At 38.1% G+C, this 27,353-nt stretch overlaps 1 protein-coding gene across 4 annotated transcripts in view; it reads left to right on the top strand.

Annotated features, from left to right (window-relative positions):
* Nucleotides 1-27,353, top strand: part of LOC106867633 (uncharacterized) — a 274,630-nt gene that overhangs the window by 202,530 nt on the left and 44,747 nt on the right. For 2 of the 4 annotated variants that reach the window (XM_089349993.1, XM_089349991.1), the window contains exons 10-19: nt 1,646-1,783; nt 4,636-4,758; nt 5,950-6,072; nt 10,412-10,516; nt 20,495-20,637; nt 21,816-22,148; nt 24,053-24,239; nt 25,129-25,254; nt 26,470-26,598; nt 27,161-27,289. In XM_089349993.1, the coding sequence (XP_089206119.1) occupies nt 1,646-1,783; nt 4,636-4,758; nt 5,950-6,072; nt 10,412-10,516; nt 20,495-20,637; nt 21,816-22,148; nt 24,053-24,239; nt 25,129-25,254; nt 26,470-26,598; nt 27,161-27,289 (1,536 nt within the window). The remainder of the gene's footprint in view (nt 1-1,645; nt 1,784-4,635; nt 4,759-5,949; nt 6,073-10,411; nt 10,517-20,494; nt 20,638-21,815; nt 22,149-24,052; nt 24,240-25,128; nt 25,255-26,469; nt 26,599-27,160; nt 27,290-27,353) is intronic. The other 2 variants (XM_089349994.1, XM_089349992.1) reach the window with 1 other exon arrangement.

Below are 27,353 nucleotides of genomic sequence, written 5' to 3'. Positions count from 1 at the left end.
ACAAGTCTGTGTGTGGCGATCTCTACTCTAGAGAAACGTAAGAGCGGAGTGATGAGCTGCGTCAGTGCGCGCTTTTGTCCATGTGTGTGTGTGTTTAGCACGTGTGTGTCTGAGCTTTGTCTATACTTGTGTGTATGCATGTGTATTAGTGCGCGTATGTGTGTGTGTGTGTGCGCGCGCGCAGTCAATGCTTGTGTGTATTGGTCATTGCGTATATGTGTGTGAAAGAGATGGGGGGGGGGGAGACAGACAGACAATCAGACCCAGAGAAACCACTAGCTGAAGGGCACCTAGACAAAACAGGTAACCACCATTGCTACCACCACCACCACACCACCACTACTACTACTACTACTACACCACCACCACTACACCACCACCACCACTACCACAACCACCACCACCACTACACCACCACCACCACTACTACTACTACCACCACCACTACACCACCACCAACGTGAGAAAGAATGTAAAAAGGCCGCGGGGTTTCGTAGAGACAAAATTTATTTGCTTTGTAAAAGTGGGTGGGTTTAATGTAAATTGGATCAAATTGTAGCATTTTTTTAGTTGAATAAATACAGCAGACACTCCCACCGTGACCATCTCGTTTATATTTCAGTCACTTCATCTGACACACTATTCAATGAATCCTTCCTTTTCTTCTTAATATACAGCATGTAGCTTGAGTGATATTAAATAGCTGCTATTTCTAGCGAGTAGGCTTTATCGTTGTTTAACCCTAGGTCATCATTGACCCAACAGACCTAGGATCAAAAGTATTCCAGTCTCTGATCACAGTCTATCGAGGACTATATTACTCAATGTGTCCTTTAAAAAAAAAGAAAGACGGTATGGCGTTATTTGACTATTATTTCTAGCCGGTCGAGCAGCCTTGGTTGCTACTGCTGCTGCTGAGGTGGAGTTTATAGTTGTTGTTTGCAGTTTACGTTATTTCCCCCCCCCCCCCCGTTTAGACAAAAACCACAAGAACAATATAAAAACAAACAATATTTGACGCTGTTAATATTAAGTAAATATCTATGCTAATCAAATAATCGTAAAGGTTGCGAGTTCGCACCCACCACACCGCACCCACATTGTTATGGGTTGTTTTTTTTTTCTTTTTCTTTTTCTTTTTTTCTTTTTTTTGCATACTGAATCTCCCTTTCCCCCCCCCCCCCCCAACTCCACGTCTCTCAACCACTTGTCTCTTTTCTTCTTCTGCCCCCCCCTCTTCGTTCGACGACTACAACCTTCCGCCAACTACCACCGCTCCTTTTCATTATTATTTTATTAGTTTTTTTTAATTTTATTCCTTGTTCCTTTCCTCCAGACTTTAGTCTGACGCTCCACCGAGCATGACAAGTAACTTGTCAAGCATTCAGCAATTACTACAACAACAACAATAATTTTAAGACAACAAAAAAAAAAGAGAATAAAAAAGTTTAAAAGACTTTCAAAACACCTCATCATATATATATATATATATACACACACATACACACACACAGAGTGAGTGACGGGTGGAAGCGCCCTCTTCTGAAGATTGCATAGACAGGTGTAGTTATGGAGAGAGTGAGTGCCGCCTTAATGATGTCCTTGTTATTATTATTGTTGTTGTTGTTTCGTTGTATTTCGTCAGAGATCAAAGTGGAGATTGTTAACAGCTGTCTGACCAATAATGGTGGTTGTGGCCATAAATGCACCCACATTCGATCAGGACCTGTCTGTTCCTGCAAACCGGGCTATTTACTTCAAGCTGATGGGAAATCATGCGAAGGTAAGAAGTTCGGTTTTATACACACACACACACACACAAACGTACATTTCTGTGTGTATATATATTACTGTATATTTGCGCGTGTATATGTGAGCGTGAATATGTGAGCCTATATATATATATATATATATATATATATATACGCATATATATATATAGATGTATATATCTATGTTTGCGTTTTTTTTAGAATGTGAATTTCTAAATGTTTTTATATTTTTCAGGTGTTTTGTTTTTTATTATTTTTCATCATTTCTTTAATTATTCGTTTCACTAATTTCGTTGAGCTTACATTCATTTAATTTCGGTAATGGATAAACATCACAACTTCATTTATTAATTTTCTCCTCACACCTTTGTTTTGCATATATCTGATAGCTAATTTAAAACATTCAGAAGTACTCTTAATTAGGAATCTACGATTGATTTAATTAGCGTTATGATAACATAAAGCGACGAATTAGCAAAGTTTTTCGAGTTTTGTGTTATCTCGTTTTATGTTCAGAATTCAAATTCTGCCAAAATTTTCTTTTATCTCTTCTGTGCCAGTAACAGTCAAGTACTGACCAAATACTAATAACGGGGGGAGGGGTACTCTCTTCTCTCTCTCTCTGCTCCACGGCATGGTGAAGTGTTAAAAGTAACGAATGTCTTACAAGGCGGCCCCACAAGTTGTTTCACAACCTTTCCATAAAAGACGCCGAGAAAGGCAGAGAAGAAAGGACTGTTTTAATTGCCATAAATAGTAATTAAGATACAAGTGTTTCTTGATTAAAAACTTGTTAGACAAGGGAGTTGATTTGAAATGATGCATTGAGATTAAAACAGGGACATCGTGGGACAGTCGCAGGAGACATTCAAAACCACGCAGCCACTCGCTAGTGTTTACTTTGAATTTATTAAACAATCACAAATAATTTGTATTATTATTGAATATTAAAATATTTCGTTTCGGTCACATGTACTCGAGCAAGAAATAACACAAAGAACTTCTTACAATATAATTTTATGCCTCCCAGCCCAAAGACTGTGGCCATGCTGGGGCACCGCCATTTTCATCACTTTTTCAAAGGTTATTCTCATGTTATTGGTTTTCAATGAATAAGAGAATTTCATATCAGTACCCCCATTTAAGTTTCTTGCCAGTATATAGACTCATTTGAGACCTTAGACAGCAGACAATCAGGTGCTTCCTGAAAACCTGGAGATCCACTCCATGTAGATCTCTCGGGTATTTTGGACAGGCATTAGACAGCTACGGGCTGTTTGGGGGTTATTGTAACTCTCGATGCCAAAATTTGATGCCAGCCTCTCCAGAATTCTCCATATGTATATCTCTTCCGTCTTTGCTCCAAGGAGTAGAGTCTTAATCCTTTCAGTCTCTCCCATTAGCTCGACTGTTTCGTTGATGCAGTCTTCTTGATGAAACACCGTTCAGATGTTTCGAATTCCACAATTTGACATCGTGGGACGACCATAGTTGAGAGCAGTCGTCTAGATGGCTGAGGGCAAACTTCTTCCACAGGACCAGCATACTTTCCTGGTCCTTTGTTTTGTAAATTCTCAGAATCCAGCCTGTCACCACTTCGGGGATATGTAGAGGAAAGGATATTTTTTTAATTCCTTATATTTCGAGTGAATCACCCATATTTAGAGGAAAGCAGTTGAAATTTTTTTTCAAACTAGGAAATGCCAGAAACACTTGGCGATTGGCTGTATGCAAATGAGTTCATTACTGGGGTCAAGAACATTTCGCGGGAAAAACATTTCGCGTTTGGGAAGCGAACCCACGTTCTGGCGATTGTGAGTGCAACACCCTAATCACTAGGCCACGCACCTTCACACTTAATAAAGAGATTTATAGACAAATATTCTCCTTCCGTTTGTGATGGAGTCGTCAGACGATGTTGTTGACAGTAATGCTCTCGTTTTTGTTGTTGTTGACAATATTGTTTAATGTTCAGTGTTGTAATTGGTGTAAATGTTTCTTGCTGAAGACTTGTGACCAAGTGGTTGGGCTGTCGTAAGGTTGTGAGTTCGATTCCCAGCGACGCGTTGTGTCCTTGAGCAAGACACTTTATTTCACATTGCTCCCGTCCATTCAGCTGGCAAAAATGAGTTATACCTGTAATTCCAAAGGGCCAGCCTTGTTACATTCTGTGTCACTCTGAATCTCCCCGAGAACTACGTTATGGGTACATGTGTCTGTGGAATACTCAGTCACTTGCACGTCAATTACACGAGCAGGAGGTCCACGTGGCGTCAATTTTCACATCTGTTTTGTTTCATTTAAGTTTATTTGTAAAACTTAAATTTCCATCATTTAATTAATTAGTTTTCTATATAATTTGAAGTTCTGTGAGTATGTGTGACGATTAGGTCAGAAAGAGAGAGAGAGAGAGAGGGGGGCGGTAATTGCGTCGGGGAGGGTGATTACGAGTGGAGGGTGGTCGTGAATGGAGGGTGGTTGTGAATGGGAGAGAGAAGGGAGTAAAGGCAAGTGAAGAGTGATCGTGAATGGAAATCATGAGTGAAGGATGATCGTGAGTGAGAGGGGTATTTTGTGAGAGTAGTCGTGAGTGAAAGAGAAAGACGGTGATCATGAGTGGGGATCATGAATAGAGGGTGACCATGAGTGGAGATCATGAGTATGAGAGAGCGTGACAATGAGTGAGGGTTTTTTTGCGATGGTGAACGAAAAGTTCCTAATATTTCCATAATCTTCTTTCAGTCAGTTTGATTTTTATTCCACCATGTTTTCTCGTCCTCAATAATCTAATTAATAATCTAATCAATAATCTAATCAATATATATGCTGAATATCTTAAAAGATTAGTTTTTGTCCTTCACAGATATCAATGAATGCCTGGATGAGGACCATTGCTGTTCACAGTCCTGTTATAACAACCCAGGATCGTACATGTGCGGATGCACAGCTGGCTTCCGTTTGAAAAGAGATGTTTGCGGCTGTGAAGGTAAGCATTTACCTTCCATGTAGTTGTCGCTCTCATTGCTTATTATTATTATCATCATTATTATTATTATTATTATTATTAAAGTGATGAGCTGGCAGAGTCGTTAGCACGCTGGAAGAAATGCTTAGCGGTTTTTCGCCCGTCGCTACATTCTGAGTTCGACTTTGCCTTTCATCCTTTTGAGGTCGATAAATTAAGTACCAGTTGCGTACTGGAGTCGATCTAATCCACTGCCCCCCTCCTCTAAAATTTCAGGCCTTGTGCTTATAGTATTATTGTTATTAATACGGCATTTCGTCCGTCCTTACGTTCTGAGTTCAAATTTCGCCGAGGTTAACTTTGCTTTCCATCCTTTCGGGGCCGATAAATTAAGAAGTAGTGGAGTACTGGAGTCGATGACATCGACTTAAGTCCTCTCTTAAAATTTCAGGCCTTGTGACTATAGTAGAAAGGATTATTATTATTATTATTATTATTATTATTATCATTATTATTATTATTAAGGCGGCGGCGGCGAGCTGGCAGAATTGTTAGTATGCTGGGTGACATGCTTAACGGTATTTCATCAGTCTTCGCGTTCTGAGTTCAAATTCCGCCGTGGTCAACTTTGCCCTTCATCCCTTCGGGGTCGATAAAATAAGTACCAGTTACGCACTGGGGTCGGTGTAATCAACTTAATCACTTTGACTGTCCTTGTTTGTCCTCTCGCTGCTTAGCCCCTTATGGGCAATAAAGAAATAGATATACACACACACACAGATACTGATGCAAAAGGATGTGCAAACAGAGATGCATACCACAGAAAGATGAAATGGAATCTGAGATGGGACAAGACCAGAGAGGGGAGGAAACACGGAGAAGAACAGAACGTCATTGAAGAACTCTGATAAATAAACTAATAATAATAATAATAATAATAATAATAATAAAGTGAAGGTCAAATGAACAGTGCATGTGTTTATTGGCAAAATGAACGTCCCCAAATATAAAAATATTTAATTAGTTAATATTCTAGTAATGTCTCCCTTATCTTTCGTGACTAAAATTAATTATTAACAATGTTATTTCTCCTCATTACAGTGGCAGCAGAGGAGGAAGGAGTTAAGTTAATTAAATTTTCTTAGCTCCTCTCTAAATGAATTATGTTAGCAGCAATTTTAGCATGTCGTCATGTTTCGTCTCTCTTTGTAGATGTTAACGAATGTCTCAATGACAATGGAGGCTGCGAAGAGCAGTGCGTCAATTCTGAAGGGTCGTACCAATGTATCTGTAGAGTTGGCAAGCTGTTGGCTCGAGATGGCCACACCTGTATACGTGAGTTGACAGTTTTTACAGGGGTTTCTTGTTAAGGAATAACAATAAAGGGGACATATTGACATACATCCTGAACAGTTGGGCTCAATAGGGACAACAGTTAGAAATATATATATATATATATATATATATATATATATATATATATATATATATATATATATACACTCACACATATATATATACATATACATACATATATACATATATGTTGTAGAATGGGTGGCATGTTTGATTCTCTTTGTTTTTTGGAAAATCCTGTAATTTTGAACACACTGTTGATTGTAATTATAAAAAGCTCTCATGGTAGATATGAAAGTACAGATTGAGTGCAATGGCTGTGGTAACCCTGTTTTATCACAAAATCCACATAAATGTAATTATCAGTGAAGATTTGCATCACTGAAGCAAACTTGTAAAAGTTTAAAAAATTGGAGAGTTTGGCAGATTTTTATATTTTTTTCATAAAGATAATCACTTCTGCCACTCATGCTATTATGTATATGTGTGTAAATATCATCAATAATGAAGGCATGAGTTGTACATGAACTACTTCAAGTTTCATGTTCAGATAACATATGGTGTACAATCCGGCAATCTTTCAAGATTTTCATCATGGTGTAGCCATGTTATTTCAGTTTGAATGATTGCCAAATTATGCACAGTACACTACACAAGCCTGTCCAATTACTGCACTATCCAAGCGTGAAACTTGAAGTAGCTCATGTATAACTTCTGTATTCTTTAAATGATATCTCTAGCTGGAATCTAGTTGTATCTGGACACCATTCCCAGTGGCAACCAGTTTAAAATGGTAATCAAGTATGAAATAATCTGTGCCTTGCTGTAGGTAATAAAACAGTTATGTCTTTCTGAATCCAACAATCCACACATGGTCCAGTGTTTCTCTTCAGTTTTCACTCTATTAAGTGGATGAGAGACATTTCCTCCTGGATGAGACACTAGACTATTGTACATAGTTCTCCTCCCTTACCTTTTCCTCAGTAGGTATTGAACTCCCCACTGCAAGCTAAGTTAAATAATTGACAACCCAACAATGCTTCTATTGTTTATTACAAGAGAGTTGTTCCTGTCCTGTTGTACCAATATACCGGACTGTTACAAATTAAATGCCCTCACCACACACACAATGCAGTGTCATCATCATCATCATCATCATCGTTTAACGTCCGCTTTCCATGCTAGCATGGGTTGGACGATTTGACTGAGGACTGGTGAAACCGGATGGCAACACCAGGCTCCAGTCTGATTTGGCAGAGTTTCTACAGCTGGATGCCCTTCCTAACGCCAAAAACTGCCAGGGGTAACAAACTGCCAGCCTCATAGTTGGTACTCTGCTACTTCTAACCACCTTGTCATCCTTTATTCCACTTTATTCAGGGACACAACACAGTGTTTATGAGACAAGATTTGAGCTCCTAAATTAAAAAGCACCGAACAAAACCAGAGAATGAAGTCTGAAATGGATTTTTAAAAATAAATCTCGTTTCATTAATTGTCTGATGATTATGTAGGGAACTGTTCTGGGTAAGGACTTCATGGAAGATAGAAGGAAGTAGGGTTGACTTCTGGAGAGGTGTCTGATAAATTGATCCAATATGATCCAGGTTTATGTGTTTAGAATTAAGACAAGGAGACACACTTGGATCAAATTTTAATCTGTGTAGGCAAGGAAAATTTTGATCATGGATGAAGATCTGAGTTTATTCAATGAAAAGTCTTTCTGAGTGTTATCTTCTGGGCTTTTAATTAAGCTAAAAGTCATTAGTCCAAAATGACAGAGAGTGTAATTATGTTAATTATGCTTAATGAAGATTTAGTAAAAAAAATTTTTTCTGAAGAATTCAGCAGAGTAAAATTAGATGAAACAACTAGAAAAGTTATTTAAGAGAAATATTTACATTAATTTCATGCATAGAGAGAGTTCGGTTCCACTACACAGCACCTTGGAAGAGTGTCTTCTACTGAAGTCCTGGGCTGCCCAAAGCCTTGTCAGTGGATTTGGTGGAAACTGAAAGAAGACCATTCTGTGTGTGTGTGTGTGCGCGTGTGTTACTGTTATAAAGCAGAGTCGTGTCATTCTTTTCCAATATTCTGTAAAAACATGTCTGTTCAGGGGAAGAATATTACCTTTGCTTGGAAACAGGTGAGGGTTGGTGACAGGAAGGGCATCTGGTTACAGAAAAAAAATCTGCCTCAGTAAATTCTGTCTGACCCATGCAAGCATGAAAAGGTGGACATTAAAACAATGATGAGATAGAGAAAGACATACATGCATCCATACACACACACATACATACAAACATAATTACATATATAAATACACACGTCATGATGCTGACCCTGTCATCCTGACATCAATATTAATTCCAAAAGAAACTTTCATCTATTTCTATACATGTTATATACATTATACAACCATTATATACACATGTGTATACTCACACACAAACACACACATACATACATAAATACATGCATACACATATACTCATACACACACACACACACATAAACATAATGAATACATATGTACATACCCATACATACACTTTTACACACATGAACATAGACACATATACACACCCATGTAGACAAATTCAAACATACATACACACACGTAAACATACACTCAAACATACATACATGTACACATACATAAACACACACACACACACACACACACACATACACACAGTTTTTATAATTGTCCTGAAACTGGATATCTCACCATTAGTATTTTGTTTTTGGTACCAATAAAGAATTAACAACCTTCCACTTTCAAGTCAAATACCACAACTTGTTGTGTCAAAAGTGAATTACTAAACACTTAATTAGTCGAGGAGCTATTTATAATGATTAGTATGAGAAGCAGATTAAAGGCAACGAGCTGGCAAAGTCGTTAGCATGCCAGACGGAATGCTTTGCAGCATTTCATCCATCGTTATGATCTGAGTTCAAATTCCACCATGGTTCATTTTGCCTTTAATTCTTTCGAGGCCAAGCACCAGGCTCCCACCAAACTTTCAGACCTGAAAATTATAGAAAGGAATATTAAAAAGCAGTTTAAAGAGACAGACGTCAGAATGACAAATAAAACAAATACAAGGTGGGCGTTTGGATTTATTGTCACAATTTGTTGATGATGGCTGCAGATGCCACTGTCACCATCATCGTTTTTAATGACTGCAATTCCATCCTTGCATGGCTCAGACGAAGCTTAATGAGCAGAATTTTCTATGGCTGGGTGCTCTTCCTGTCATCAACCATCACCTTTTTACAAGCAAGGTAATATTTCCCCATAGCCAGAAAATGTTTTTACAGAAGGTAGGAAACAAACGACACTGCTTGTATAACAGTGACCTTCATTTACAACTACCAAACAATGTCAAGACAAAGAGATAAACACACAATGGACTTCTTTCAGTTTCCTAACAATGTTAAGTGGAAATTTTTTCTCTTTTGACTTTGTATTATATATATCATCATCATCATCATCGTTTAACGTCCGCCTTCCATGCTAGCATGGGTTGGACGATTTGACTGAGGACTGGCGAACCAGATGGCTGCACCAGACTCCAATCTGATCTGGCAGAGTTTCCACAGCTGGATGCCCTTCCTAACGCCAACCACTCTGAGTGTGTAGTGGGTGCTTTTTACGTGCCACTGGCACAAAGGCCAGTCAGGCAGTACTGGCAACGGCCACACTCAAAATGGTGTTTTTTATGTGCCACCTTCACAGGAGCATACATAAACATAAAATTAATAATCTAAATGAGGAAAGGAGAAGTAAAATTGACATTACAATTGTTTCCATAACTGGACGATATTTTATTCCATATCTCAGAGAATGTTATGTAATACATATGGAAATATGTAATAACAAATTTTTAGTCCATTCACTTCCTCAGATGTCATGATCTGAAGGTATAATTTCTTTTTGATTTTGGAATGCTGTGCTAGCCAGGATCCTGCATGGTGTGCTAATGTGGTGATAGCCAAGATTATAAATATTCCCTCAATCTATATTTATATATATTGATTATAAACATACCTATATGATAGATTGTCTATGTGTTTGTGGTATAGTTTAAAATATCAACATATACACTAATAATCTACTACATCCATTCAGTGAGAACTTTCTGGAAAAATATTTCAAAAGACAATTCTTGAAAATATCAAAACACTTTCTGAGACATATTTTCTCAAAATCCAAGAAAAAACAAAACCACCATCCGCTGTCTTTATTATTTTAATTTAATATTATCATCATTATTATTATTATTATTTTCGTTTATTTTTCTGATCAACCCAGTTAAAATCTCCAGAGGAGATACCCCAGTAACCCCTGAATCAACTGCTTCTACCCTCACACACTCAGACACACAGTCACATGAGAGAGTACCCACTAACCCTAAAGGTATGTAAACTGTTTTTCCAGTTCTCAGTAGTGTGGCCCCCTGGCTTCTGTAGATGTTACCAAATAACAAAAGAAAAGAGCTGTGGGCCTCTCTGTTTCTACCCCAAGTGCAAAGGGTCAAGAAGCAGATCCAATATAGGGCATCCTTGCTCTTACTTCTTGCACCTTTTATTCTCTCTCTCTTTCTCTCTCACTTTCCTAATCTTAGTTTCCTCTTTCTTTCTTTCTCACTTTATCTCTTTCCATTTTCAACACTCTGGTGGTTGGCTTTGGTGTGTTGTGTGCTTTGGCAAACAGTTTCCAATAACAAACCTTCAAATATGAAAAAAAAATTACAAAATATTTTTGTTTTGTTGATTTCTTTTTCCTTTTCTCTTTTTATTTTACAAATACCCTTCTCTCTTCAACATTATCCCATAACAAATCAAACAAGCAAACAAAAGAACCCCATCACCTTCAAACAAAACCTGGACAAATTCCTTCAAAGAATACCAGATAAGCCACCCATACCTCGATACAACTCAATCAACAATAACTCCCTACTCGAATAGACTGTGATACCACAAAACATGACCTAAAAATGACTTTACAGATCCTATCAGGTGGTGCTATGAAGTTAGACATGGCCTGAGCCAATCTTTCACCAGAACATATCTAAGTTATTATCAATGGTATCTTCAGCCAAACAGTAAGCTTACTGAAGGGTGTATTGCTATTACTAGACATCCAGGTAGTGGACACTGGTCAAGCCACCCAGATGGTGTGTTGTACTTCATCAAGGTAGCTGGCATTGGTCAAACCACTGCAAGCACAATATCTCAGTCAGGTTTTAACCATTGGTCAAACAGTTTGGTAATTTTTTTTTTTTTTTTTTTTTTTTTTTTTTTGTCATGAAGACTGGAGAAAATAATGTTTTGGGTCTTTCGGCTGGAAAGCAAGAACTTTGGGAAAAATGGTACCATTTTCTTGCTCCATTTTCTTACTTTCTGACGAAGGACAAAAGTGAAAAAAAGTTACATTCTTCACAACATGGCAAGTGATCTTATCAAACTCTACTACAAACTCTCTTTTAGTTTTTCATTAGCATACCAACCAGTCTTCGATTGTGAGACATCTACATTTGTGGTACCGACCAGTTTTCAGTTGTAATACACGAAGTACCTGCAAGATTTTAGCGTCAGTATTTTCAGTGTACATCTGATCTCAGCTTCTTGCTTGAGTCACTTTTAATTCCTTAACTAAGTACCACTCATTAATTAAACTCATTTAATTAATCCTTTAGACTTCCCCTTCACTTTTTGCTACTCTGAACTTTACCTGTAGGTGCACAGGACCATCAGGTAAGTCAAGTCTCAATTATAACTTACTTGAATTTCCTATGTGCCAACAGGTGAAACTTAGAGTAGCAAGACTGACTTAATCAAAGTAAAACATACACACACACACACACAGAGGAAGCCATAGGATGTTGCACAAGCACTCAGTGCACTGTTTCTTTTAATAGAAAGTCAGTTACATGATTTCTATTTCCCTTGTTTAGTATACACACACACATGCACATACAGCTATAATAATGGTTTGTCTCATCACCACATGACTTCAAGTTTCATGGATGCATTGGACATATCTGTCTCATCAGAGTCTAGCATCCAATGAAATAATCTCATGAAACTTCAATTTATGTGGTGCCATTATTAAATATTTATGTAATTCCTGCTACTTTCTTTTGTTTGTTCGCTCATTTACTTCACATTAGGAAGGGCATCCAACTAAAACAGACAGAATTTGGTGCAGTCCTCTGGCTTGCCTATACAGTAAAAAAATATTAAGTATACTGTCAGCCCTCGATTATCGCGGGTATTATGCTCTGAAACCTCCCACAGAAATAATTAAAATCTAAACAAATATAAATACCTGTCGGCCACAGAAACCAGGATATACTGAGGAGTCTGCAACATAAATTTACATATATTAGCCAGGAAAATCCACAATGTATTGAGTGCGCTGTAGGTAAACCACAGTGTGGTGAGGGATTACTGTATATTACACACACACAGAGTGCACATATGAATGAATGTACATGTATAAAACTTGAAAATCTAATGTATTTCTCTCTCTCTCTCTCTCTCTCTCTCTCTCTCTCTTTCTCTCCAGCCCCACTTCATGTTGTAACTGACACTTCTACAACCACAATCTCGCATATCATTGGACAATCTAACAATCTTTTCCCTTTCTTCTCTACAATATTTGCTCACCTTTTCTACAAAAAGTTTCCATTAATTGAAAACTAGTTTCTGTCCATCACAGAAATTGGTAGGAAACTGTAGACTTTTCTTCAAAGCTTGGAACTTATTTTACGTTACACACTAATCAACAATCTCTTCCATGTTAGGTCACGTGTGTGTGTGTGTGTGTGTGTGTGTGTGTGTGTGTGTGTGTGTGTGTGTGTGTGTGCGTGCGTGCGTGCGCATGGATGCATGACTCCCACTGGTGAGTTTACTGCCCCACGTAGAGTATCATCGTCCAGTCTGCTTCCAGTATGGTTAATTCTATACTTTGTAGTTTCCCTAGTTATGACATAAAGGGAAAATGTAGGAAACAAGATGATAAACCCACAATGCTGTTTATTATCATTTGTTCCCTGTGTGTCTTTTGCCATTGTGGCTCATCGCATCATCTCCAGTGGATGTTCATAATGCAATAAATTGCAGATCTAACATTTGATCTGTGTCAACATAATATAATAGAATGTTCCTTTGAAAAACTGCTGTGGTTCTGCATTCAAATGCACTAAGAACACCCACTACTAGCCACAATGTTGAAACATGCGTAGGGGACAAATGGTAGAAACTGCATATCTTAACTTTTCCTATCTATATATAATGTCATATACTGAGTTCTTTTTCCTTTGTTTTACTTATATCTACACACACACACACACACACACACACACACACACACACACACACACACACACACACACATAAATAAATAAATAAATATATATATATGTAAAGTAATTCCAAAATTGTCAACTAAATAAAATATATTCTACATTGTGCCATTATTATCTAATGTAAAACTCAATATGTTGGGTGGAGAGAATGGAATAGATAGGTAGATTTATTACAGTAAAAGATTTGAGCACCTTCAAATAAGTATATCATCATCATCGTTTAACATCATACACACATATACAAAGATAGAGGAGGTGTAGTATGGATGTAGAGAAACAGGAAATGCAAAATGTTGCATCAGTGGAAGAGCAATGTAAATGAGAAAGTCTCCACACCATCATTGCGATCCAAACAGTGGGTGTTCTTGGTAAATCCTGCAGGGAACTGCAATCCAATTCTGCTTGTATTTCATAAAAATACCAAAAGATCTAAGGTCAAATGAATGGGGTCAGATAGCAGCGAAAAAAGCCTCTGGCATTTAAGTTCTCATATAAACAACTCAGAACTGGTGCCGTGTACCATTTCCTTTTAATACACCAAGATCAAGGTTTAATGTCAAAACTGGTTGCCCCTGAGGAAACAAATATATTTCAAACATGTAACTTTCGGAAAGGTTTTGGGACATATATCTATGTGTGTATATATGTGAGATGTATGTAATGTATTTATGTGTCTATGTGCTTATGTGTGTGCGAATATATACGTATATATATATATATATATATATATATATATATATTCATTCACAATTTTGCGTATGTGCATGTATGTAGATATGTAGATTTAGGTATGCACACATGTGTCTGTAGAATGTTGTCTCATCTAAAGCTTAGCATATGAATGTGTGTGTGTGTGTGTGTGTGTGTGTGTGTGTGTGTGTGAGAGATAGAAGCATACATGGCTATGGTAAGCGCAAACATTGCTGTGTGGTTAAGAAGTTTGCTTCCCAACCACATGGTTTTGAATTCAATCCCACTGCATGGCACCTTGGGCAAGTGTCTTCTACCTACCATAGAACAGACATGACTGTTCAACATGCAAGTGAGTCTGTAAGAAGTATGCACAAAGTGTGAAGGAGTCTGCATGGGGAATTTGCTTTCCATCCAATGAATGCTTGGTGCATGCAGCTTTGTGGCAGATTGTCCATTCCATTGCTATTTCAAATTTGTTACATCTGTTTTTTGTTTCGTGTTTTTGTGGGGCGCAGGGGGTAGGGTTATGCTCGAATGAACTAATAGATGTAGAAAACTGAGAGTAGGTACAAAAGGGGAAACATTAGTTTCAAAGGAACACACACACACACACACACACACACGCAAACATAATTTCATACTGTTATCTATTTTTTGATATTTACATGATATATTCCAGATATATATATATATACAACACCTTTACATTTGATATAAGTTGTTAAAAAACATTTTGTTTCTAAAAATGAAGTCAGCAGTTTGTAAAATAATAATTTTCATAACAGTTTCTTTCTGGCAGTTATTCAATATTGTGTGTGTGTGTGTGTGTGTGTGTGTGTGTGTGTGTGTGTGTGTGTGTGTGTGTGTGTGTGTGCATGCATCTGCATATGAATATATTTATACATGTATATGTGTGCATGTATGTATATAGGCACCATCATCATTTAATGACTGCATTCCATGCTGGCATGGGTTGGACAGTTTGACTGGATCTGACAAGTTCAAGAACTGCACCATATTCCAATGTCTGCTGTGGCATAATGTCTATGGTTCCATGCCCTTCGTAATGCCAACCACTTTATAGAGTGTAGGGGGCGCTTTTTTCCATGACACCAGCACTAATTAGACCGTCATACAGCTTGCTAGACATGGATGTATATGTGTGTGTATATATACATATACTATGTATACATAAAGTATGTTGTGAATGAGATCAATGAAAATTCTTGAAAACACTTTCCCCTCTCGATATCTGCTGCTCTGCTGCTGCTGCTGCTGTTGCACATTATTATTTCATCTTCTCTTTGCACATAAACTATTTAAGGCATTCTGTTCTCTCACCTGCCATTCATATAGTGATGTGGATGCTAGCACTAATAATGCAGTGATGTGGGGGTCAAAATAATTTTAGATGTGTGAATATTATACCTGTAAGAGGAAAAATAATGTTAATTATTAATTCTGAGAATGACAGGGGAGACAACCCTGATAACAAACTTTATTAAGGATATAATACAGAAAGGAGTGAGTTAAATTTTTCATAGATATGGCCATAATACTAGACGTGTTTCTGTCATGTTAGACCTCCTCAGCAATGTATATTTTCCCTAGTGCTGGTGCCCGGTCTTAGATAAACATGTCTTAGTTCACTGCATTACGTTAACACCACTTCACTATTTGTTTTTCATACAGCAAGCACCCCTTGGAACTTTCCTCATTGCCATGCACACATTCTGCATCTTGTAGCATTAAAATTGCACAAAAAACCTTCCCTTGTGCAATTTCTGTGCATGTTTTGTTGTGCATATATATATATATATATATATATATATATATCATAATAATATTTTGTTATTGTTGTTAGTATCGTTGCTGTATTGCTAAACTGTCATATGTCCAAATTTGGCCAAATGCATTTTTTTCAATATTTATTTTTGCTTGCAGCAGCCGGTTCTTTTGGTCAAACTATCATATCTCCAGCTGCTTCAAATGCTAAGATATTAAAAATTGTCAAAGTGTAGTACAATGGTTTTGTTATTGAATGGTGACATTATTTTTTCATTATCTGAAAAAGCAACGCTTTGGACTTACGACACTTTTGCAAAATAGCAACGATATGAAAATATTAATATTCTGTTTTGTTATCTAACACCATAAATATTTTGTTGAATGTTTTATTTTGAGACCATAGCTTGTTTGTCTTGGATAAACTGATGTGAGAGCTATTGTTGCTATCTAACATAATAATAATAATGTTTGTTATTGTAGCATTTTTGATGTAATAATAATGTATTGTTACCACTTTGTAATGTTGCATGTTATAATGTACGACCAAATATGTTTTTGTTGTTTATCTGTGTTGTTTGTCTCTGCCATGTTGTATATTATATATGTATATACCTCCTCATCATCACCACCGCTTAACATCCATGTGCCCTGCTGGCATGGGTTGGATGGTTTTACAGGATCCGATGGACTACACTGTGCTCCAATGTCTACTTTGGCAGGGTTTCTATGGCTGGGTGCCCTTCTTAACACCGACCACTTTACAGAGTGCATTGGGTGCTTTGTTTGGCACCAGCAAAATGTGGATCATGCAGCTTGCAAGATTATGAACCTCCAAGGTTCAATGCTAGGAGATGCAGGGTTAAAGTAGGAGAGAAAAGGGTCAGAGTAGAAGAGGGTTCTTGTTGTGGAGGGGTTACGTTACTACTTGCCTTTTAAGGGATCAGGGTAGAGCAGGGAGGAGATAAAAATAGTGATGGTGGCACATCTGTGTTGACCCCCCAAGGTACAAGGTGGTGAGTAGGAGTGGGTGGAGGAAGAAGAATTAGAAGTGTGGGTGAGTAGGGGTTGCAAATGTGTATGGGAGAGTAAGAGATGGGGAGTGGGTGAAGGGATATGTATATGTAAGGCACCCAGAACTATGTGGTTGGGAAGCAAGCTTCTTACCACACAGCCACTCCTGTGCTTATATATATATAAAAAGATGGTGTGTTTGTGTGTGTGTGTAAGGTGCCATGTCCCATTGTCACAGAAAACTTCTTTCAATGTCAGATGCACAAAGGGACTTGACATACGCTTTTGTGATTTCAGGAAGGGTTTTTCTTCCTTTTTTTTTTTAATTGTATTTTGATCCTTTTGTTGATCTTTTTTTCACTTCATGTTAAATAATATGAGACGTCAGTGACTGTATCTCACAATACGCCACCACCATATCGTACGTTTATCGTCACTTGTAACCTTGCAGGGTCAAGCATGAAATCCATTAAGACAGAGACACACAGACAGAGAGAGGATAGGGTAGAGACAACTTCCAGGTGTTTGTTCCTACAGACTTACTCTCTCCATCAACGACTGATGTGTGAAAGAGATAAGATCTTTTAGTATAAGGTTTCTCTGACAATCAGCAACGTTTTGGGTGTAAAAACGACATTTTATAACTTTGAGCAGGTTTTAGAGAATGTTGCACTAAATGTGTCATTTTGATTAGTTCACTCCATTAATTTAATTGATTAATTAAATGAATAAAACCCCACAATAGCAGCCTTCTTCTGAAGCAGAATAGCTGCTTTTATCTTTTACTTGTTTCAGTCACTGGACTGTGGCCATGCTGGAGCACTGCATTGTAGGATTTGCTCAAACTGTGCTTATTTTCATGTCTGATACTTATCCTATCAATCTCTTTTGACAAACTTTTAAATGACGGGGATGTAAACAAATGACTACAAGTTACTCTTCAAGATGAGCCTGCTTTGCCCCAACCCTTCTCTCATACTCTCAACTCCCCCTCTTTGTCTTCTGGCATAAAGTTGACACCCACCCCCTCCGTGTCCTGACCTTCTGTATTCTTGTGAACTGCATGGCAACCTCAATAGTGCCAGTGGCACATGTAAAACACCCAGTACACAATGTCGAGTGGTTGGAATTAAGAAGGGCATCCAGCCATAGAAACCAGACCAAAGCTGACATTGGAGCACAATCGAGTCCTTGGATGCATCAGATCCAGTCAAACCATCCAACCGATGCCAGCATGGAACATGGACATTAAACGATAATAATGGTGATGATGATGATGATGATGATGATGATGTAGAGAACTTGGGTAACCATCAACTACCTTGACATGAACAACGATCTGCAGTTTCAGAACTGTTGAATGATGTTTTACAATTTATTAGAAATAAAAAAAATTTATTGTCTGTAAATTTCCTTCATCATTATCAGTTCTTGCTTGAGTTTGTTATGAGCCCCAAGACTCACAAGGCTGGAGCTGAATCCCAGTTTTCATAGCATATGAGGGACTGAGATGACAAAACTCCCTGGTCCTGAATGGGACATCAGTCTGTTGTAAAGTTATGTTTATTGTTGGGACCCATTTACAGTTGAGTGGACTGGAGCAATGAAGTGTTTCTTTCAAGAGCTCAGCGCAACACCCTGTCTTGTTTCTGTCTTCCACAGTCTAACCCCCTCGTCACTTCCCTCAATACCACCCACCACCCCCGATCTCAGTTGAATGGTTTTTGTCTTGGAACTTATTTGGTGACCCCACTGGTGCAGATGCTATGTAAAAAAACACCTTTTTCATTTTGTAAAGTTGTTGGCATCAGAAAGGTCATCCAGCCATGGCCACCATGCCAAAACAGACAGCAGAGCTTGGCACTATCCTCTGGTCTTGCCAGCTCCTGTCAAACTGTCCAGCATGGAAAATGGACATCAAATGAAGATGCTCTTATGACTGTTGTTGAAACACCTCACCTACTTGGCCATGGGCCTTCCCCATTAATACAAGGAAAACAGGTTCAGTTATTTTCTTTGTACAATGTTCTCAAAAGTCAAGGCTGACCATTCTCTTACACCATGTAATGTACAGGCTTGGACAAGAATTTTTTTGAGGCAGACTGGTAGCCGCCCCTGTCGGATTGTCTCCATTCTCCACTCTTTCTGATATTTATCAAAGAGAAATGCTACCAACTTGGGTTAATACAGACTGGCACCAGTGTTATCACAGACATTGATGTAAGGAACCAGAACAAGGACCTAACCCTTTCCTTCACTGATCTGCTTTCCAGAAAAGCTCCCTTTTTTTTTTTTTTTTTTTGACCCCAAAAGGATGAAAAGCAAGGTTAGCCTTGGTAGGATTTGAACTCTGACCACAGAGAATCAAAACAAATGCCACAAGGCACTCTAGCCACTCTGCCAATTTGCCTGTTTAAATAATTATTTAAATAGAATATACTTTCTGTGCCATTCTTTTTTTCATTGTTTTTTTTTCTCTCTCTAAACTTTGAAATATTTAAAAACTAGAAAAATTAGTAATCGACACTGTGTAAAGGAAATCTACTTCCATCCACATGAAGAAAAGATTCTTTAAAAATTGGCTGTTCATATTTTGGGGATTGATCCATCTTCCATTCCACTACTAAACTAGCTTTCATAACTATCAATTGTTTCTTTTGTCTTTTAATTGAATTAGTTTACCATTCTGCTGCCATTTCCTTCAATAACCAATCTATCAAAATACCATTATCTTATCCATCTCTAATCCCAGTTGACCCTAATCTCAACCAGATATCATCTGACCAAACTTCCATTCCCTTTACAGCCATTGTATGTGACTCCCATTCCATTCCTCTGTCACATGATCAGATTTGTTTCATTTAAATCAACACCAACCCCCGCCCCTGATATCACCCCTTAATTCTACAACATAAATTTCTTGTTTTAAAGGGATCTAAATCAAAAGGTACCATCATGATTCCTTGTTAATTTATGCTCTAAATGCCATCCTTCATGAAATTCTTCATTATTTCCAAAATCAATCGAAACAAAAGCAGTAGATTCCAACCGAAAAATGGTAACGAAAGGGTTCTTCAATAGAAGGGCAGTAAATAACTTCAACTTGCTGGGGTGATATTCTATTCTTAAACCTGTGTTCTAGTCAAAGGGTTGCTTTTTTATTTTTTCTGTTGTATTACATCGCAAAACACTGAACTCTTGATGGCTCAGTCCATCAAGCTTGAAATAGGTACAATGGGACAGTAAACAACAACTAAACAGTACAACTGAGAAGTATTTTTTTTAGCTTGCAGTGCTGCTAAGGAGAGGCACATGAATGGCACCACTTACCCTTAAATTTTGTTGTGTCAATTCAAAACCCACGAGATATTCATTGAATTCTTGCTTTACCTAAATTCCTTGCTTCAGACCATTCTTTGTCAATTAAACAACTAAAACATCATGGTTTCCTGTGGGGTTGCTTTTTTTGTTTTTTGTTTGCTGTTATATCTCTGTTAAATCTCTGCTAATGCCATTTGGGTTATTTCTAGAATGTGAGATTGGTTATTTCGGACCAAACTGCCATTTTACCTGTAGTAATTGTATGAACGGTGGACAGTGCAATGAAGCCAGAGATGGTTGTCTCTGTAAACCTGGATTCCAAGGAATTCTTTGCAACAACACATGTCGACAGGTGTGTTTTCACAAAATTCTTTTTTGTTTTTTTTTGCAATCCCAGTCTGTATTTTTATTGTCCTTTTCATGTTGTTGTTGTTGTTGTCATTATTGTTGTAGTTGTTGTTGTTCTTGTGATTATTGTTGTTGTTTTGTCCAAAACCGACCCCAGATCCCCTCAACCTCCCACCATCACTCTCCTCTCTTGTATTCAAACATTATGTATCTGACTTCCCTATTTAATACATCCTTCCTTTCTATGACGGTAGGGTGGGATATGAATGAGATTTGGCTGCTGCTTCTAGCAGAGAGAGCAACCACATAGCAGCTCCTTCTTTAGCTAAGTAAAACTCACCCCTAAAACAGGACACTTCTTAAATTAGGATCTCCTTAGTTGTGGCTTCTTCATTATCTCAGCTTCATTCCTCTTCTAAGATAGGGTCCCCTCGTTAGCTGGAGTCCTCTTCAGTAGCTAGAGTTCCCTCCTTAATTATGATTCCCTCTTCAGGGAGAACCCACCCACCCACCCACTTTATTAGCTCAGACTTACTTATCTCAGACACCATCGTTGCTATAGCAACCTCACAGTCATGACAGTTTACTAATTAAGGATAAAAAGAATTCAAATACTCAAATACTCATTTCAGTGGCTTTGTGTTCTGTAGGGCACTGAATCACTCCTGCCCTTACAGACCAAGCTGTAAATAAAATCTGGGAGAACAACGTCAAACACTGACCTTACTGGAACGGGATTTAGTTGGGTCCAGTACTGAGATATGAAACTAGATTATTGCCAAAAGAGAGAGGGAGTACTATGCTGCTTTCTGACTGTGTAGCCATGCCCACATGTGTTAGACACATGGACCTCAAAAAGGTGCTCATGGTGGTTGTTAGCACAATGGTTAATAATTTTTGTGGGTGTTTACCAAGTCAATTGCCAGATGCCGGAACTTCAATTGTGAAACAATTCATTAAAATTAGATACGTCTGTATTTAACAAACTTGCAGATACTTCCAGGTTTAGCATGATCCCTCTAGTCCTTATATAAAGTTTATGAGAAGCCTATAGAATAAATATATGTATGTATATATGAGTATATATGTGTGCTTGAGTGTGTGTGTGTGTGTGTGTGTGTGTGTGCATATATTCCCAATTATATTTTTAACCCAATTCATTTATAAATCCTTTTTTCTTAGGGTACATTTGGTATTGACTGCAACAGACTGTGTACTTGTCAAAACGGAGGGACTTGCAACCCAGAAACGGGTGAATGTACATGTCCACCAGGTATTAAAGGTGTAAGCTGTGAAATTGGTTGCTCACCTGGTTACTATGGTGAGGACTGTAACAAGAGGTGCCCCCAGCAGTGTCCAGAAGGTTACTGTAATCGTATGTTAGGTAACTGTGAATGCGAACCAGGAATGTTTGGTCCGTTGTGTAATCGGAAGTGTCCAGACTTCTCCTGGGGTCGCAACTGTATTCAAGAATGTGCTTGTAACCAGAAACATAGTTCAGGATGTGATCCTAAAGTAAGTACAGTCTTTAGATTTCCTTATTTTTCTTTGAATATGGAATTTTCTCTGTTTAGTAATTACTAAAATAAACATTCTGAACTAATATCTTTTTGCACACACCAGGCTTATAGAACATTGAAATGGTATAAAACCATTAATTTTATTTACAGATGAACTTCCTTCTACATGGCACCACATCCTATGTTCTTTATATGGAATTTGCTTTTGTATTGTCACATAAAAACTGGAATGAATAATTTTATTTCCTGTTTTATGTAATTCTTTATTCATATTTCTTATTTCTTTATTGCCCACAAGGAACTAAACATAGAGGGGACAAACAAGGACAGACAAAAGGATTAAGTTGATTACATCGACCTCAGTGCGTAACTGGTACTTAATTTATCGACCCCGAAAGGATGAAAGGCAAAGTCGACCACGGCAGAATTTGAACTCTGAACGTAACTGTACACAAAATACCTCTAAGCATTTTGCCCTGTGTCCTAGCATTTCTGCCGGCTCACTGCCTTAATTCATATTTATTCTTTATCCATATTCCTATGACTCTCATATTTGTCTGCTACGCAAAAACAACCAGTACTCTTAGATGATCCTCAAGGGCTAATATATACTTGAATATTTTTCCTCAAAATGTTTGTGCTTGAAAACCCATTTCAAGAGTTAAATATCCCAGTACTGATATTAAATAAAGGGCTGTTTTTAAAATATTTTCAATAAATTTTCGGTACATTTTAGTTGCACTGTAATGTGAGTAACCATATAGCTCTTCTATACAAAGAAATCTATCGTGGCCCCTTCTTTCATAACTTAACCCCAAATCGCCTCGAAAAAAGCTGACTCCCTCTCTGCTGTAACATCCCTCAGTTAAAAAGGGGATCTTTGTCAGGCAAGCTGAATGCAGATTTCATTTTTTCCTGTTGCTGCCCAGGAAAAAACATCATCTTGTACACCCCTTGTAAAGTGGTTGGGGTTCGGAAGCACATCCAGCTGTAGGGATCCTGTCAAAGCAGGCACTGGAGGATGTTGCAATCTTTGAACCTGTCAGTTTCTTATCAAACTGTCCAAACCATGCAAGCATAGATGATGATGATGATGATGATAGCAATGGCAGTAGCTGTAATGGTGGTGAAAACAGTGACTGAAATCAAAACAATTACATTCGTAGAAAAGTTTACGTAAAGACAAAAGGGATTCACAGACAAATTCGTCCATCAAATTTCCTAATGAAAATATTCTTGCTAAAATATTTCACTATGTCATATTATGTAATGATATTTAATGAAATATTTTAATTAACATGATGGGGCTTTAATTACATATCTGATTAGTTATTTGTGAAATAAATCAGTGCTGTTATTTTCCTCAAGCAAAAACAGATTCCCTCCAGGAGAGAAAATAGTAATTCAGTGAAGGAGAAGTAGTGAGAGTAATAGCCCTGACTGAGAGGGAGTGAGAGAAAGTAATAGCAATAAGTGAAAGGAAGGGGTGATGGATGAATAAGGAAGGAAGGGGTGATAGATGAATAAGGAAGGAAGGGGTGAAAAAGAATCAGCGTTTCAACTCTATGTGAGTATATGTGTTTGTATGTAAAAGGGAAGTATGTGTGTATGTGTGCACAATGGAAGTCGGGTGGGGAGCATTCAACGCTGAAAGGAAAAATCAAACAGCATTTCAACTCTGTGTGAGTGTGTGAGTATATGTGTGTATGTGTTTGCGTGTACAAGGGAAGTGTGTGAAGGTTTGTATCTCTGATTATTATGTACTTTATTTTGTACCTTATTTATATATAAAATACTACAATTAGCCGTCATTTTTCATGATACGTCATCAACTCGTAAATAATGTCACAGACATGAAAAGAAAAAAATAATCGATATTTAAATTCTTTTGTTTTTCAGAATGGTAAATGTATATGTCTTGCTGGATACCAAGGAATCAGTTGTAACCAAAAATGTCCAGCAAATAGATATGGCATTAAATGCCAAGGAACATGTAATTGTCCGAAAGAGACAACTTGTGACCATGTTGGTGGAGAATGTAAATGGAACTGTCCAGCAGGTCGGACAGGGTTCAGGTGCCAGAAAGGTGAGTCTTGTTAGTTTTTGTGGATTTGATGGTGTTGTTAACTGTTCCCAATCTACTCCCCAACCTCATGGTTCCAGGTTCAGTCCTACTGCGTGGCACCTTAGGCAAGTGTCTTCTACTATAGCCTCAGGCCAACCAAAGCCTTGCAAGTGGATTGGGTAGATGGAAACTGTAAGAAGCCCATCATGTATTGATATATATATATATATATGTATTTATGCTTGTGTGTTTTTGTGTCTGTGTTTGTCCCATACCACTGCTTGATAACTGGTCTTGGTGTGTTTATGTCCCCTGTAACTCTTTTACTCTATGTCAAACCATCCCACCTATGCCAGCATGAAAGGCAGATATTAAACGATGATGATGTATGTATATATATATATATATATATATATATATAGATAGATAGTTGGAACTTATAGAAAAACAAAAGATGAAGACAGGTGTATGAACAACAAGCAGATGTATTAGTCTGACACTCAGGAAAATGAAGAAGCCGTTTGTGTTTGAGCCTATGCTCTTCAACAGAAAGGAATAAGTGAAAATAAACAGAGAGAATGAAAGAAAGTCTATAGATTTAGTGGTCAAGCATGGCGACTGATTAGAAAAAAAAGTTTGAAAGAAGAGGTTCGAACGAAGGGAGATAATAAAGTGATGGTGATCCCACATGAAGGTGCACGTGTGTGTGTATGTATGTGAGAATGGTGTGTGTGAATAGGGGCTAGTGACTTTGACGTGTGTGGGTAAGATATATTTATATTCAAAACATCACTAACTCTCCTCTCTTGTGGCAACGTTAGATCTATCCAACAGCATAACCTGTGTCATGCATCTGAAGTCTTCTAATGTTGATCAGAACTTCTTACCATTTCTTCTTTCTATTTTTCAGTCTGTGAACGAGGAAAATATGGACGGAATTGTTTGAAACAATGTGAATGTGGCAACAGTGGCTGTAATCCTGAGACTGGGGCATGTCTCTGTGAAGCCGGACACCATGGCAGACATTGTCTACAAGGTATGTTTACTGTATTTAGATTTCTCATCAATAACCAATATATATTCACTCTGACCCCTCACATTCTCTCCATTGGTCAGTTTGATTGATAAACGATGGCAAGTTGTTGACAATGGGAGTTCAATACCTAGTCTTGGATCATACTTTGGGACAGTTTCAACTGAATCATGTAAATGGCTTTTGGAAAAACATAGCTTGAAGTGGAGGTGAAGGCAGGTGACCTATTGGCTTGGGTGTCGGGCTCAAACATCATGTAGTTGTGGGTCCAGTTCTTGAATAGGGCAGTGCATTGTGTTCTTAAGCAAGGCGCTTTATCGGTGGAACTGTTGAAAGGTTGGAGCAAGTGCCATGTGGTGCCTGTTCCAACTCGTTGAGTTCTGATGTCAACATCTACGACACTGGGTGCTAAGCAGTATGAACTGAAGTTGGCAGCCTTTCCCTTGGATAACCCTCCCCCACCCCCAGTAGCACAGAAAGGGGAGACTTGCATGCATGGTCAGCTGTCAGTCTTCCTAAAGAAATCTTTCCCAAACTTGCCCATACATGTAGGACAACAGGGACCAACAGAAGCCCTGCTAAATCGACCACACTTTTGGTCAAAAGTTAGTTGAAGGGTGACATCTTTAGAAGTGCCACAATTCAATGAAACATTGCTGTAACATGTTTCTCTTCTTAGAACTTTAATATTTTTCATAATAATTTCAATACAGCACTTTGTAACACTCATATGTCCATTCATGTAATCATTTAAACACATCATTACTATACTTTCCTCTTTGGCCAAGTCCTCATCAAGTTTTTCACGTTTCACTTAAAAAGATAGGTGAAGGTAAAGAGGGAAGTGTTACCTCCCAGCAATTTTGTTGGGAGGTGGGCGAATTTAACAAGAATGGTCCTACTCTAAGTATGCAACCGTAAATTGAAGGAAAACAATGTGGAAAGGGCAGTTGCTCTAGTGATCAGGGGACTATAGTTTTGTGGGGTTTCCACAAGTCTCCCTCTTTTAGGAAATTTTTTATTGTTAGGATTTATATAATTGTTTTTACTGTTTACGTGCTTTTATTTATGCAACCTCACATTGTATTGTGCTCTGTGGTCCTCATTGTTTTATGGGTTTCATTTTTGTGAACCCTTTGTGGATTTTATTTTCCCATTTTAATGTGACAAATTGTTCTTTCTGTGAAACTGTTTTTTTTTCTTGATCTGTTCTTACAGAATGCAAACAAGGACGTTGGGGTATAAATTGCCTTAATGTCTGTGAATGTCAAAACGGTGCTTCCTGCGACCCTGCTACAGGAGAATGTATATGTCGACCTGGCTGGTTCGGTCTCTCGTGTGAACAAGGTTAGTTCTTACCTTCAAAGCGAACACTTAATTCTTTCTTTCAAACATCTTCTTTCAGATTACAAGAATTTGATACGTCATAAATGGTAACTATAACCCTCCCCTCCCTAACTTGAATCTCTCAACTGGCACAAACCCACACACCCTCCATGTTACTCCCTGCTCCTTCCACTTTCCATGCTGGCATGGGTTGGACGACTTGACTGAGGACTAGCAAGCCAGGAGGCTACACCAGGCTCTAATTTGTTCTGGTGAAGTTTCTACAGCTAGATGCCCTTCCTAATGCCAACCACTCTGAGAGTGTAGTGGGTGCTTTTTATGTGCTACCAGCATGGGGCCAGTCAGGGAGCACTGGCATCGACCACGTTTGGATGGAGCTTTTTACATGCCACCGGCACAAGAGCCAGTCAGGCAGATTAAATAAATACCTGTAAAGTAGTGGGATGGGGTCAATGTAATTGACTAACCCCTCTCCTTAAAATTGCTTACATTGGGTCAGCATTTGAAACCATTTATCCTTATCGTTCAGTTGTTATTATTGTTGTTGTTGTATTCGTTTCAGAATGTCCTCGCAACAGATATGGAGAGAAATGTCTGGAAAGGTGCAGATGTGAGAACAATGCAACCTGTATTGCAACAAATGGTTCCTGTATTTGCCAACCAGGTTGGGTTGGACAAGTCTGTGACAGAAGTAAGATACTTGATAATTCTTTGAGTTTTGGTTGGCAGAGAATTCTTGATGGGAAGTCCAAGAG

Source organism: Octopus bimaculoides, chromosome 3 (genome assembly GCF_046866305.1).
Source record: "Octopus bimaculoides isolate indiv1 chromosome 3, ASM4686630v1, whole genome shotgun sequence".
NCBI classification, from domain to species: Eukaryota; Metazoa; Mollusca; class Cephalopoda; order Octopoda; family Octopodidae; genus Octopus; species Octopus bimaculoides.
This window is presented reverse-complemented; position numbering and strand designations above follow the sequence as displayed.